The sequence below is a fragment of the Oncorhynchus mykiss genome, chromosome 18 (genome assembly GCF_013265735.2).
Source record: "Oncorhynchus mykiss isolate Arlee chromosome 18, USDA_OmykA_1.1, whole genome shotgun sequence".
NCBI lineage: Eukaryota > Metazoa > Chordata > Actinopteri > Salmoniformes > Salmonidae > Oncorhynchus > Oncorhynchus mykiss.
Window position 1 is genome coordinate 57,390,437 of NC_048582.1, and position 15,167 is coordinate 57,405,603.

At 45.7% G+C, this 15,167-nt stretch overlaps 1 protein-coding gene across 2 annotated transcripts in view; it reads left to right on the forward strand.

The window, feature by feature from the left end:
- The first annotated feature begins 334 nt into the window (after positions 1-334).
- LOC110496864 (cyclic AMP-responsive element-binding protein 5) overlaps positions 335-15,167 on the forward strand; it is a 29,235-nt gene continuing 14,402 nt past the window's right edge. Inside the window, exons 1-4 of one of the 2 annotated variants that reach the window (XM_036953328.1) lie at positions 335-463; positions 12,719-12,785; positions 12,965-13,055; positions 14,664-14,773. In XM_036953328.1, coding sequence (XP_036809223.1) covers positions 12,732-12,785; positions 12,965-13,055; positions 14,664-14,773 — 255 coding nt within the window. In that variant the 5' untranslated portion in view covers positions 335-463; positions 12,719-12,731. The remainder of the gene's footprint in view (positions 464-12,718; positions 12,786-12,964; positions 13,056-14,663; positions 14,774-15,167) is intronic. The other variant, XM_036953327.1, reaches the window with a different exon arrangement.

Genomic DNA, 15,167 nt, shown 5'->3' on the forward strand with positions numbered 1-15,167 from the left:
AATCAACACATTCTGTACAGAGGTAGACCCCGCTGGGACGTCCAGTACGGCTCTGCGCAAAGGCTAGTGACATATAGACCTCCCCTCCGATCTTCCTCCACCCTTCTCCCCTGATCTCGTACCAGTTCCCTCGATGCCTCTGTCCCCAAGGCCTGTCTGGCGTACCGTTGCGTCCCGCGCACCCAGTCCCAGGCAGACAGACAGCTGTTGAAGGTGGTGGAGGTTTGAGCGAGATGCCAGCCTACTGTTGCCTATAATACGCATACAGTCGTTCCGAGCCCGGGCTAGTAGTTAACCACGCCCCCTCCGAAGCGGGACCGCAATGATTTAGAAGTTCAGGAATCCCACGTGACGTCACCCTAGGGGTGATGTAATGCTTCTGCAAATAGAATGTATTGTAATCCTGCTTCAGTCCAACGTGGTTCCTCTCAACTCAGTGCCGCTTGTCCGCTCCACTTGTTAGGTAAGTTTATCACAACGAACTTTCTATCGCCCACAATTGTTCGGCTCGTTTAAAAATTGTTTTTAGACTGGAACGAGTTCAGTGTTTGGTAGATTTTGCGATACATTTTTTATTTTGCTTTCTTTAAGTTTGGTGTGTGCAGTGCTGGTCCCGTTTTGGTTCATCAACGAGCTGCATGTCTATTTGGGGGGGGGACCGCAATCCCCAACGGTGTCGGCTTGTTTATGAGGGGCTCAGGTTGGTCCATTTAACGCGGGTCATGTTCTTCACATTAGACTGAAGGCTATCAGATTTTTGTGTACGTGAAGTAGCAGTTTATTCGTAGGTGATTTGAGTTAACTTAGAACTTGGTACAGACTACAGAAAAAGGGGAAGTTGGAAGTTGATTATTTCGAAAACAACTGCTGAAGTTTTTGCGCACGACAAGCATTTTGGGCAATCAAACTGACAAGTGAATTTAGAATGTGTGTGTGTGTTTCCATATGATGCCGAGTGATTTGATAAACGTTATTGTCTTTTGCATTAGTGCAATTGTTGTTTAGCCCTAAAACACATCATACTATAGCCCATGTTTGAGTTTGTAATAGAATTTCAGTAGCCTAGTAACCTAGTCAAAACTAGTATTCAGAATCATATTTCATGGTTGTAGTGATGAAGATTGTGGGGGTGATAATGATGATGATGATGAACGGGGTAGTTGATTTATTTTTAACAGTGACACACACATGTGCACACACACACACACACACACCTATGAAGTCACCTCCACACATGTGGAGCAGGGTGAAATATGGTGACTGCTTCAGAGCAGGTTTCAGCCTGCCCTCGGCTGTTCCTCAGCACACTCCTTCCCTCCGTCTCTATGCGTCCCAGAAGGCAGCTATTCCCTACATAGTGTACTACTTTTGATCAAAACCCTGGTCAAAAGCTGTGCACTTAGGGAATAGGGTGTGTGTCCCCGCAACACTCCCTCCCTCGATCTCCCTCCGTCCTCCCTCTCTCTACCACAAACTATTTCTCTCTCTGTCTGTGCTCTTATCCTGCTGTGCCTGTCTTCGCTTTTTTATGTTCCCTCCTATGTCAGTCACTCACATTTCATATCTCTACACCTCCTCCCATCTCTCTGTCAGTCACTCACCTTTCATATCTCTACACCTCCTCCTCTCTGTCAGTCACTCACCTTTTATATCTATCTCTACACCTCCTCCCCTCTCTCTGTCAGTCTCTCACCTTTTATATCTCTACACCTCCTCCTCTCTCTCTGTCAGTCTCTCACATTTCATATCTCTACACCTCCTCCTCTCTCTCTGTCAGTCACTCACATTTCATATCTCTACACCTCCTCCTCTCTCTCTGTCAGTCACTCACCTTTCATATCTCTACACCTCCTCCCATCTCTCTGTCAGTCACTCACCTTTCATATCTCTACACCTCCTCCCCTCTCTCTGTCAGTCTCTCACCTTTTATATCTCTACACCTCTTCCTCTCTCTCTGTCAGTCTCTCACATTTCATATCTCTACACCTCCTCCTCTCTCTCTGTCAGTCACTCACCTTTCATATCTCTACACCTCCTCCTCTCTCTGTCAGTCACTCACCTTTCATATCTCTACACCTCCTCCTCTCTGTCAGTCACTCACCTTTTATATCTCTACCCCTCCTCCTCTCTCTCTGTCAGTCATTTACCTTTAATATCTCTACACCTGCTCCTCTCTGTCAGTCACTCACCTTTCATATCTCTACACCTCCTCCCCTCTCTCTGTCAGTCACTCACCTTTTATATCTCTACACCTCCTCATCTCTCTCTGTCAGTCACTCACCTTTTATATGTCTACACCTCCTCCTCTCTGTCAGTCACTCACCTTTTATATCTCTACACCTCCTCATCTCTCTCTGTCAGTCTCTCACCTTTCATATCTCTACACCTCCTCCTCTCTGTCAGTCACTCACCTTTTATATCTCTACACCTCCTCATCTCTCTGTCAGTCACTCACCCTTTATATCTCTACACCTCCTCTCTCTCTGTCAGTCTCTCACTTTTCATATCTCTACACCTCCTCATCTATCTGTCAGTCACTCACCTTTCATATCTACACCTCCTCCTCTCTGTCAGTCACTCACCTTTCATATCTCTACACCTCCTCCTCTCTGTCAGTCACTCACCTTTCATATTTATACACCTCCTCCTCTCTGTCAGTCACTCACATTTCATATCTCTACATCTCATCATCTATCCCTGTCAGTCATTCACCTTTCATATCTCTACACCTCCTCCTCTCTGTCAGTCACTCACCTTTCATATCTCTACACCTCCTCCTCTCTCTCTGTCAGTCACTCACATTTCATATCTCTACACCTCTCTGTCAGTCACTCACCTTTCATATCTCTACACCTCCTCCTCTCTCTCTGTCAGTCACTCACCTTTCATATCTCTACACCTCCTCCTCTCTCTCTGTCAGTCACTCACCTTTCATATCTCTACACCTCCTCTCTCTCTGTCAGTCACTCACATTTCATATCTCTACACCTCCTCCTCTCTCTCTGTCAGTCACTCACCTTTCATATCTCTACACCTCCTCCCATCTCTCTGTCAGTCACTCACCTTTCATATCTCTACACCTCCTCCCCTCTCTCTGTCAGTCTCTCACCTTTTATATCTCTACACCTCTTCCTCTCTCTCTGTCAGTCTCTCACATTTCATATCTCTACACCTCCTCCTCTCTCTCTGTCAGTCACTCACCTTTCATATCTCTACACCTCCTCCTCTCTCTGTCAGTCACTCACCTTTCATATCTCTACACCTCCTCCTCTCTGTCAGTCACTCACCTTTTATATCTCTACCCCTCCTCCTCTCTCTCTGTCAGTCATTTACCTTTAATATCTCTACACCTGCTCCTCTCTGTCAGTCACTCACCTTTCATATCTCTACACCTCCTCCCCTCTCTCTGTCAGTCACTCACCTTTTATATCTCTACACCTCCTCATCTCTCTCTGTCAGTCACTCACCTTTTATATGTCTACACCTCCTCCTCTCTGTCAGTCACTCACCTTTTATATCTCTACACCTCCTCATCTCTCTCTGTCAGTCTCTCACCTTTCATATCTCTACACCTCCTCCTCTCTGTCAGTCACTCACCTTTTATATCTCTACACCTCCTCATCTCTCTGTCAGTCACTCACCCTTTATATCTCTACACCTCCTCTCTCTCTGTCAGTCTCTCACTTTTCATATCTCTACACCTCCTCATCTATCTGTCAGTCACTCACCTTTCATATCTACACCTCCTCCTCTCTGTCAGTCACTCACCTTTCATATCTCTACACCTCCTCCTCTCTGTCAGTCACTCACCTTTCATATTTATACACCTCCTCCTCTCTGTCAGTCACTCACATTTCATATCTCTACATCTCATAATCTATCCCTGTCAGTCATTCACCTTTCATATCTCTACACCTCCTCCTCTCTGTCAGTCACTCACCTTTCATATCTCTACACCTCCTCCTCTCTCTCTGTCAGTCACTCACATTTCATATCTCTACACCTCTCTGTCAGTCACTCACCTTTCATATCTCTACACCTCCTCCTCTCTCTCTGTCAGTCACTCACCTTTCATATCTCTACACCTCCTCCTCTCTCTCTGTCAGTCACTCACCTTTCATATCTCTACACCTCCTCATCTCTCTGTCAGTCACTCACCTTTCATATCTCCACACCTCCTCATCTCTCTTAGTCAGTCTCTCACCTTTCATATCTCCACACCTCCTCCTCTCTGTCAGTCTCTCACCTTTCATATCTCTACACCTCCTCATCTCCCTTAGTCAGTCTCTCACCTTTCATATCTCCACACCTCCTCATCTCTCTTAGTCAGTCTCTCACCTTTCATATCTCCACACCTCCTCCTCTCTGTCAGTCCCTCACCTTTTATATCTCTCCCCTCCTCCTCTCTCTCTGTCAGTCACTCACCTTTCATATCTCTACACCTCCTCCTCTCTCTCTGTCAGTCACTCACCTTTTGTATCTCTACACCTCCTCATCTCTCTCTGTCAGTCATTCACCTTTCATATCTCTACCCTCCTCCTCTCTCTCTGTCAGTCACTCACCTTTTATATCTCTACACCTCCTCCTCTCTGTCAGTCACTCACCTTTCATATCTCTACACCTCCTCCTCTCTGTCAGTCACTCACCTTTTATATCTCTACCCCTCCTCCTCCTCTCTGTCAGTCACTCACCCTTTATATCTCTACACCTCCTCTCTCTCTGTCAGTCTCTCACTTTTCATATCTCTACACCTCCTCATGTATCTGTCAGTCACTCACCTTTCATATCTACACCTCCTCCTCTCTGTCAGTCACTCACCTTTCATATCTCTACACCTCCTCCTCTCTGTCAGTCACTCACCTTTCATATTTATACACCTCCTCCTCTCTGTCAGTCACTCACCTTTCATATCTCTACATCTCATCATCTATCCCTGTCAGTCATTCACCTTTCATATCTCTACACCTCCTCCTCTCTGTCAGTCACTCACCTTTCATATCTCTACACCTCCTCCTCTCTCTCTGTCAGTCACTCACATTTCATATCTCTACACCTCTCTGTCAGTCACTCACCTTTCATATCTCTACACCTCCTCCTCTCTCTCTGTCAGTCACTCACCTTTCATATCTCTACACCTCCTCCTCTCTCTCTGTCAGTCACTCACCTTTCATATCTCCACACCTCCTCCTCTCTGTCAGTCTCTCACCTTTCATATCTCTACACCTCCTCATCTCTCTTAGTCAGTCTCTCACCTTTCATATCTCCACACCTCCTCATCTCTCTTAGTCAGTCTCTCACCTTTCATATCTCCACACCTCCTCCTCTCTGTCAGTCCCTCACCTTTTATATCTCTCCCCTCCTCCTCTCTCTCTGTCAGTCACTCACCTTTCATATCTCTACACCTCCTCCTCTCTCTCTGTCAGTCACTCACCTTTCATATCTCTACACCTCCTCCTCTCTGTCAGTCACTCACCTTTTATATCTCTACCCCTCCTCCTCCTCTCTGTCAGTCACTCACCTTTTACACAGAGTGTACAAAACATTAAGAACACCTTCCTTATATAGAATTGAGCCTCAATTTGTTGGGGCATGGACTCACAAGGTGTCAAGTGTTCCATAGGGATGCTGGCCCATGTTGACTCCAATTTGTCCCACAGTTGTGTCAAGGTGGCTGGATGTCCTTTGGTTGGTGGACCATTCTTGATACACACGGAAACTGTTGAGCGTGAAAAACCCAGGAGTGTTGCAGTTCTTGACACAAACCGGTGCGCCTGGCATCTACTACCATAACCTGTTAAGATGCACTTAAATATTTTGTCTTGCCCATTCACGCTCTGAATGGCACACAACACAATCTATGTCCAATTGTCTCAAGGCTAAAAAATTAAAAAAGTGACATCAAAAAAGTATCATAGCTTTCACCTGGATTCACCTGGTTTTGTTCCTAGCTCCAACAGTCAGTGTAAATCTCTCTATACCCCTCATCCTCTATCTGTCACTCTGTAAATCTCTCTATACCCCTCATCCTCTCTCTGTCACTCTGTAAATCTCTCTGTACCCCTCATCCTCTCTCTGTCACTCTGTAAATCTCTCTATACCCCTCATCCTCTCTCTGTCACTCTGTAAATCTCTCTATACCCCTCATCCTCTATCTGTCACTCTGTAAATCTCTCTATACCCCTCATCCTCTCTCTGTCACTCTGTAAATCTCTCTGTACCCCTCATCCTCTCTCTGTCACTCTGTAAATCTCTCTGTACCCCTCATCCTCTCTCTGTCACTCTGTAAATCTCTCTGTACCCCTCATCCTCTCTCGGTCACTCTGTAAATCTCTCTGTACCCCTCATCCTCTCTCTGTCACTCTGTAAATCTCTCTGTACCCCTCATCCTCTCTCGGTCACTCTGTAAATCTCTCTATACCCCTCATCCTCTCTCGGTCACTCTGTAAATCTCTCTATACCCCTCATCCTCTCTCTGTCACTCTGTAAATCTCTCTGTACCCCTCATCCTCTCTCTGTCACTCTGTAAATCTCTCTGTACCCCTCATCCTCTCTCTGTCACTCTGTAAATCTCTCTGTACCCCTCATCCTCTATCTGTCACTCTGTAAATCTCTCTGTACCCCTCATCCTCTCTCTGTCACTCTGTAAATCTCTCTATACCCCTCATCCTCTATCTGTCACTCTGTAAATCTCTCTGTACCCCTCATCCTCTCTCGGTCACTCTGTAAATCTCTCTGTACCCCTCATCCTCTCTCTGTCACTCTGTAAATCTCTCTGTACCCCTCATCCTCTCTCTGTCACTCTGTAAATCTCTCTGTACCCCTCATCCTCTCTCGGTCACTCTGTAAATCTCTCTATACCACTCATCCTCACTCTGTCACTCTGTAAATCTCTCTATACCCCTCATCCTCTCTCGGTCACTCTGTAAATCTCTCTGTACCCCTCATCCTCTCTCTGTCACTCTGTAAATATCTCTGTACCCCTCATCCTCTCTCTGTCACTCTGTAAATCTCTCTATACCCCTCATCCTCTCTCTGTCACTCTGTAAATCTCTCTGTACCCCTCATCCTCTCTCTGTCACTCTGTAAATCTCTCTGTACCCCTCATCCTCTCTCTGTCACTCTGTAAATCTCTCTATACCCCTCATCCTCTCTTGGTCACTCTGTAAATCTCTCTGTACCCCTCATCCTCTCTCTGTCACTCTGTAAATCTCTCTATACCCCTCATCCTCTCTCTGTCACTCTGTAAATCTCTCTATACCCCTCATCCTCTCTCGGTCACTCTGTAAATCTCTCTGTACCCCTCATCCTCTCTCTGTCACTCTGTACATTTCTCTATACCCCTCATCCTCTCTCTGTCACTCTGTAAATCTCTCTATACCCCTCATCCTCTCTCGGTCACTCTGTAAATCTCTCTGTACCCCTCATCCTCTCTCTGTCACTCTGTAAATCTCTCTATACCCCTCATCCTCTCTCGGTCACTCTGTAAATCTCTCTGTACCCCTCATCCTCTCTCTGTCACTCTGTAAATCTCTCTATACCCCTCATCCTCTCTCTGTCACTCTGTAAATCTCTCTATACCCCTCATCCTCTCTCGGTCACTCTGTAAATCTCTCTGTACCCCTCATCCTCTCTCTGTCACTCTGTAAATCTCTCTATACCCCTCATCCTCTCTCTGTCACTCTGTAAATCTCTCTGTACCCCTCATCCTCTCTCTGTCACTCTGTAAATCTCTCTGTACCCTTCATCCTCTCTCTGTCACTCTGTAAATCTCTCTATACCCCTCATCCTCTCTCGGTCACTCTGTAAATCTCTCTGTACCCCTCATCCTCTCTCTGTCACTCTGTAAATCTCTCTGTACCCCTCATCCTCTCTCTGTCACTCTGTAAATCTCTCTGTACCCCTCATCCTCTCTCTGTCACTCTGTAAATCTCTCTATACCCCTCATCCTCTCTCGGTCACTCTGTAAATCTTTCTGTACCCCTCATCCTCTCTCTGTCACTCTGTAAATCTCTCTATACCCCTCATCCTCTCTCTGTCACTCTGTAAATCTCTCTATACCCCTCATCCTCTCTCTGTCACTCTGTAAATCTTTCTGTACCCCTCATCCTCTCTCTGTCACTCTGTAAATCTCTCTGTACCCCTCATCCTCTCTCTGTCACTCTGTAAATCTCTCTATACCCCTCATCCTCTCTCTGTCACTCTGTAAATCTCTCTATACCCCTCATCCTCTCTCTGTCACTCTGTAAATCTCTCTATACCCCTCATCCTCTCTCTGTCACTCTGTAAATCTCTCTATACCCCTCATCCTCTCTCTGTCACTCACCTTTTATATCTCTCAACCCCTCCTCCCCCCTTTCTCTCCTCTCCCTCATAACTTGAACATTAGTGTGAGTGTGTCCATATATCCCCCCTCAACCAAAACACCACTTTGGCTCCCATCGGTCTAAGACACTGCATCTCAGGGCTAGAGGTGTCACTACAGACCCTGGTCGATTCCAGGCTGTGTCACACCCGGCCGTGATTGGGAGTCCCATAGCGCAACGCACAATCGGCCCAGCGTCGTCCGGGTTAAGGTTTGACAGGGCTAGGCCGTCATTGTAAATAAGAATTTGTTCTTAACTGCCTAGTTAAATAAAGGTTAAATACAATATAAATAATTATAAATAAAATATAAATACAAATATAAAAATATAAAAATATAAATAAAATATCCCCACTCTCTCAGGCTAAACCTACACTTTATATTCAAAAGTATGTGGACACCCCTTCAAATTAGTGGATTTGTGGATTAGTGGATTTTTCAGCCAAACAATTGTTGCTGACAGGTGTATAAATTTAAGATACCAATTTCGTGGTATCCAACTGTTAGTAGTTACTGTCTTGTCTCATCGCTACAACTCCCGTACGGGCTCGGGAGAGACGAAGGTAGAGAGCCATGCGTCCTCCGAAACACAACCCAACCAAGCCGCACTGCTTCTAGACACAATGCGCATCCAACCCGGAAGCCAGCCGCACCAATGTGTCGGAGGAAACACCGTACACCTAGCGACCTGGTCAGCGTGCACTGCGCCCAGCCCGCCTCAGGAGTCGCTGGTGCGCGATGAGACAAGGATATCCCTACCGGCCAAACCCTCCCTAACCCGGACGATGCTAGGCCAATTGTGCATCGCCCATGGACCTCCCAGTCGCGGCCAGGCTGCGACAGAGCCTGGACTCGAACCCAGAGTCTCTGGTGGAACAGCTAGTGCCTTAGACCACTGCGCCACCCAGGAGCTTTAGTGACTTTTAACATGGCACCGTCATAGGATGCCACCTTTCCAACAAGTCAGTTTGTCAAATTTCTGCCCTGCTAGAGCTTCCCCTGTCATCTGTAAGTGCTGTTATTGTGAAGTGGAAACTTCTAGAAGCAACAATGGCTCAGATGCGAAGTGATAGGCCACACAAGCTCACAGAACAGGACCACCGAGTGCTGAAGCGCCTAAATCTCATCTGTCCTTCATTGCAACACTGCCTAACGAGTACCAAACTGCCTCTGGAACCAACCTCAGCACAATAACTGTTCGTTGGGAGCTTAATGAAATGGGTTTCCATGGCCGAGCAGCTGCACACAAGCCTAAGATCACCATGCGCAATGCCAAGCGTCAGCCAGAGTGGTGTAAAGCTTGCCACCATTGGACTCTGGAGTAGTGGAAACACGTTCTCTGGAGTGATGAATCACATTTCACCATGGAAATAGTTGCCTTAGTGACCTCTGTAATGTGGCTGAATGACAAGTATGGTGGCTAACCTCTGGCCAACCGACGACCGGTGTATTCTGCATCCATGCGCAGGGCTGGTCATCATGGGAAACAGCGCCACTGTCCGCCCCACAGCCAATGTTATTGTTTTGTTGATGAAGCAGAGCTGAGGAGCATCAAGGTTAAAAATGGCAGTACATATGCTGCTGTTCTATCACACATGCAATGATGTCAGAGGAAAAAAACAGAGTTGGTTGTTTGCAGTCCTTGTTGTTGTAATATCAGAAACGGACGTGGCAGTTTGACCGTTAAGGACTCCATCTTCAAGGCTAGAGAGACTAAGGTCATAAAGAGCTCAAGCTGAAACGATAATTGCCTTGATATAAAGGGACATTGCAAAGATGGTTGTGGATCAAAACATTGTCAATAAAGATGGCAATTGGCAGCATAATGTGTGGGTGTCTTTCTGTTGTCTTTCTACAGTTGACAGGAGCAGCCTTCTCAGAGGACGCTGCCAGTTAAGAAATAAAACACATTTGAAGAGTTTTCCAACCAACCAACCCAGCTCTCCTCATAAGACCCAGGCATCAGCTCTCCTGAAAATATGTGTCCTGACTCAGACACACCTCTGTCTGCATCCCAAATGGCACCCTATTACCTATATAGTGCACGACGTTTGACCAGAGCCCTGGGCCATGGGACGCATTCGACACGGCCATGAGGAATGTCTGGCGTGTCAGAGTTCACTAGATTCTGGTCTCAGTGGAAAATGAAGTGCTAGCATTTCTAATAGTTCATAATTACCCCCATCAACTCCCCCCCCCCCCCCCCCCCCCCTCCATCTTAATTTCACTGCTGTGGTAGGGGTCAGCTTGGGGTTAGCATGAACCCTCTGTCCCTAACTCTCAAATCTCTCACAAGTCTTCCTCAAGTCTCAATGCTTGTGTTGTTCAGAAATGGGACTTCTTGAGTGCTCTCTAACAAAGAGAAAGACAGCATAGGTCTACAGTCTACTTAAACTTGAATCACATCTCAAGTCAAGAGATGTGCTGTTCATATCATTGCGATAAGTAGCCTATACTAGAGAAATGTGAAGTTTGAAATGAAAGAAGTTTGCTAATATTGGCGATTGGCTACAACCATCAATCTAGTAGTAGTAGTTGAAAGTATCATTTAAAGAACAGTTGTGCACATTAATGTTATAAACGTATCCTTCTATTTATTATTAAAGCATCAATTCAGGCAATTTATCGCAATATGAATTTTTGGTTAACAGTTGACACCCAGCGCCATAACACGTTATGACATGGTCGTAACCATGTCGTAATGTCAGAACAGCAGATATAACGTGTCATAACCTGTCATAATATGGTCATAACACTGTCATGACATACATATTTACACCTGTTGTGACATTTATTGCGTTATTTTATGGCTGGTTATGACACCTAAATAAGTTTCAAAACCCACAAAACCTACCACACAGGGCAACACATTCCATTACACCATAGATGACTTGTCAACAGTATGCTTATGTTATATAACATTTTCTGAAATTGACCATATGAAATGACATTGGAATTGCACACACATTGATGATGTTAGACATGTACCTACCCCAATGCTCTGTTTCTGATGACTGGGATGAAGGCAGGAGCAGATTTCATGAGCAGGACAAGACTGATGATGTCATAATGTCATAACCAGCCATAAAATAACACAATACATGTCACAACAGGTGTAAATATATGGGTCATGACAGTGTTATGACAAGTTATGTCAGCTGTCATGACATTTTGACATGATTATGACCATTTCCTAGCGTGTTATGACGCTGGGTGTCAGGTAAAGTGTTATTTTTGTCCATAACGCCCACCTCTACCTGAGAGTAGAGTGTCATTCAGTAGACATATTAACAGCCATTTGTGTCTGTTTATAAGGCACAATCTTGAAGAAAAGTTTCTAATTAAATCAAGCCGGCAGATTATAATGAGGTTTATGGTATTTTTTGCAGTTTGTACAATTCTTTTGCACTATGAAAATGATGCCCTGAATCTTCTCTATCACACACTGATTGGGAAAAACTCAGGGCCCTACGTTGTGTCACACTCACAGTGACCCTGACTGGATCGTTGTCTTTGAGATAAGGTTCCGTCCCAACAGTCATCCTTCATCAGTGGGTATGGGCCACTACTGCTAGAATTGGATTGGTTTCAAGTTGTATTAGTCGTGTATACTGTATATACTGTATAGTCAGTGTTATTCGGATTTGATTATGTCAGATCGGATCTGACTTGATCTTAAACCAAAAGGATGTCCAGATTGTTGCTGACTTTAAGTCACTCTTAAAATGCTGACCATTTGTGTTTGTCTCTCCTCTTGTCTCTCTGACTGTGGGTTTGTCTCTCCTCTTGTCTCTCTGACTGTGGGTTTGTCTCTCCTCTTGTCTCTCTGACTGTGGGTTTGTCTCTCCTCTTGTCTCTCTGACTGTGGGTTTGTCTCCCCTCTTGTCTCTCTGACTGTAGGTTTGCCTCTCCTCTTGTCTCTCTGACTGTGGGTTTGTCTCTCCTCTTGTCTCTCTGACTGTGGGTTTGTCTCTCCTCTTGTCTCTCTGACTGTGTGTTTGTCTCTCCTCTTGTCTCTCTGACTTTGGGTTTGTCTCTCCTCTTGTCTCTCTGACTGTGGGTTTGTCTCCCCTCTTGTCTCTCTGACTGTAGGTTTGCCTCTCCTCTTGTCTCTCTGACTGTGGGTTTGTCTCTCCTCTTGTCTCTCTGACTGTGGGTTTGTCTCTCCTCTTGTCTCTCTGACTGTGTGTTTGTCTCTCCTCTTGTCTCTCTGACTTTGGGTTTGTCTCTCCTCTTGTCTCTCTGACTGTGTGTTTGTCTCTCTGACTGTGTGTTTGTCTCTCTGACTGTGGGGTTGTCTCTCCTCTTGTCTCTCTGACTGTGTGTTTGTCTCTCCTCTTGTCTTTCTGACTGTAGGTTTGTAATAGAGATGAATGATGAACAGGACCGGCCATATAGGTGCAGCGCTCCTGGCTGCTCGCAGGTGTGTGTGTGGGGAACTCTCGTAAACAATCTCCTCACTGCATGATGATTTGATATCTAATAATCTTATTTTATCATAAGTCAGATTTGATAAATCTATGCCACTTAACAAGTCATTCCATAAATCAATGTTTTAGTGAGCATGCTAAGTTGATCTCTCTCGCTCTTCGCCCCATACAGCGGTTCCAAACAGAAGACCACCTGATGATCCACAGACACAAGCATGAGATGACCCTCAAGTTCTCCTCCACCAAGGCTGATCCCCTCGCAGGTGAGAAGAACATGTATAGATGTAGACAGCATAGAGAGGACATTAGCTTTGTAATGATGATTATTTATATTCTGTTTCCAGTCAAGGTTAACCTCCAATGCCATAGATTCCCTCTTTTTCCTTTTCTGTTTCACCCTGACTCTTTCGTTCTCTCGTTCTCCGTCCCCATGTTTCACCGTGACTCTTTCGTTCTCTCGTTCTCCGTCCCCATGTTTCACCCTGACTCTTTCGTTCTCTCGTTCTCCGTCCCCATGTTTCACCCGTATTAACTTATTACCCAGAGTTCTTTATTTGGGTTTCACTAATGTTCTCAGTCTGTCAGGATTTTTTAGTGTAGAGTTTGTGTGTCTGACTGGTATGATAATATTTCTCGTCCCTTCCGATCGGTAGAAGTGTTCTGATAAGTCTTATCCCTCCCCCTCTCCTCTCTCCTGCCTCCCTTCCCCCTTCACCTCTCTGACCGACTGTCTGTCACTCAAGCGTAGTGTTGTCTGGTTCAGGCCTGTGTGTCCGTGTGTATTTGACCATGTGTGTGTGTGTATGCATGTGTGTGTGAGCATGTGTATTCATGTTCGTCTGTGTGTGTGTGTGTGTTTACGTCTTTGCATGCGCGTGTGACCTCTTCTGTGGTTGATGAAAAAACGATGACGTAGAGAACAGTACAGTATACTGATGACTTGTATTGATAACCAGTAGTGGTAAGATACTATAGTATTTGCAGCACATACAGAGACGAGAAGAGAACAGTCGATCCACAGCAGACTAGAGCACTGGTGGCCAAGGCTCAGCCTCAGACAAAAACACACTCTCAATCGTGCAGGCCAGACGAAGACCCTGTCTGTCTGTTACCGTGGCAACGGCTGTCTGTCTCTCTGGACTTAAACATCTCTGTTGACCCTTGACCCACACCAGTCAGGTTCTATCCTGCAGGGGCCTGTAGACACTCAGCCCTCCTGGAGGAAATCTCCTGTCAAAACAAAGGAGTGCCGAGCTTGTGACTCTTGATTCCTGACCTCGCGGCCTTTCAACCCTGATAGTTTAGACTATAGGTGAGAGAATCAGTCTCTGTCTGATCTTATCTTGGTTACTATGGTGATCGCTCTTGGGTGAAGTTTCCCCTAAGTACAGATATAGGATCAGCTTCCCCATAGCCATTAGTGAGGAAGATGCAAAACTGACCCAAAATCAGTGGCTAGGGGAACCATCACCCTAAAGCCTCGTGATCTGCTCCTGGGCCTGTGGCTGGGAAGGCTGTCATGGTGGTGTAGGGAAGGCTACACAAAACAAGTTGAACATAGTTCCAGTGATGTTGAAACCATGCCAGCTGTAAACTGCCTGAGGTGCTGGTTTAGATCAGTCTCTGCCACAACCAAAACCTATCTGTGTACTTCCATATGCCTAGTGGTTAAGAGCATTGGGCCAGAATCCCTGGACCAACTAGGTGAAAAATCTGTTGATGTGCCCTTGAGCGAGGCACTCAACCCTAATTTGCTCCTGTGAGTCGCTCAGGATAAATGACTACAATGTAAATGTAGCAATATCATGGTTGTTATGATATCTGTTTGATGCTTAACGTCTGTTTGCTCTCTCTGTGCTATGTGTGATCAGACCAGACCCCAACGCCGACCCGTTTCCTGCGTAACTGTGAGGAGGTGGGTCTCTTCAATGAGATCGAACAGGAGTTCCGCCAGGCACAGGAAGAACAGAACATTAAACAGGTTACACACGAAAAAACTACATTTCCCATGAAATCTCAGACATGTAGAGCAAGCGGATGAGACTTGAACATATGCTAGTTGGAACTAGGAAACTCCAAAATGTCAGACTTTCTGAATCGTTGAACGCAGCACGTGTATAACTACAAGCAGTTAAATGTTTCCGACATCAGAGTTTCCTATTTCCGACTAGTTTCCTATTTCCGACTAGCATAGACATTGCATCATTGTATCTGTCCAATTATGGCATTTGTGAGAGCACGGCCAGTGCCATTGAAGGCCATCTCCACTTCTACTACTTCTATGAGTTGGCAAACAAACTTAAAGGGTGCACACTGCCACCTAGAGTGTGTTGTTTGAACTGGTATAAAGCCAAGGTTGGCGATATACCTGCAGT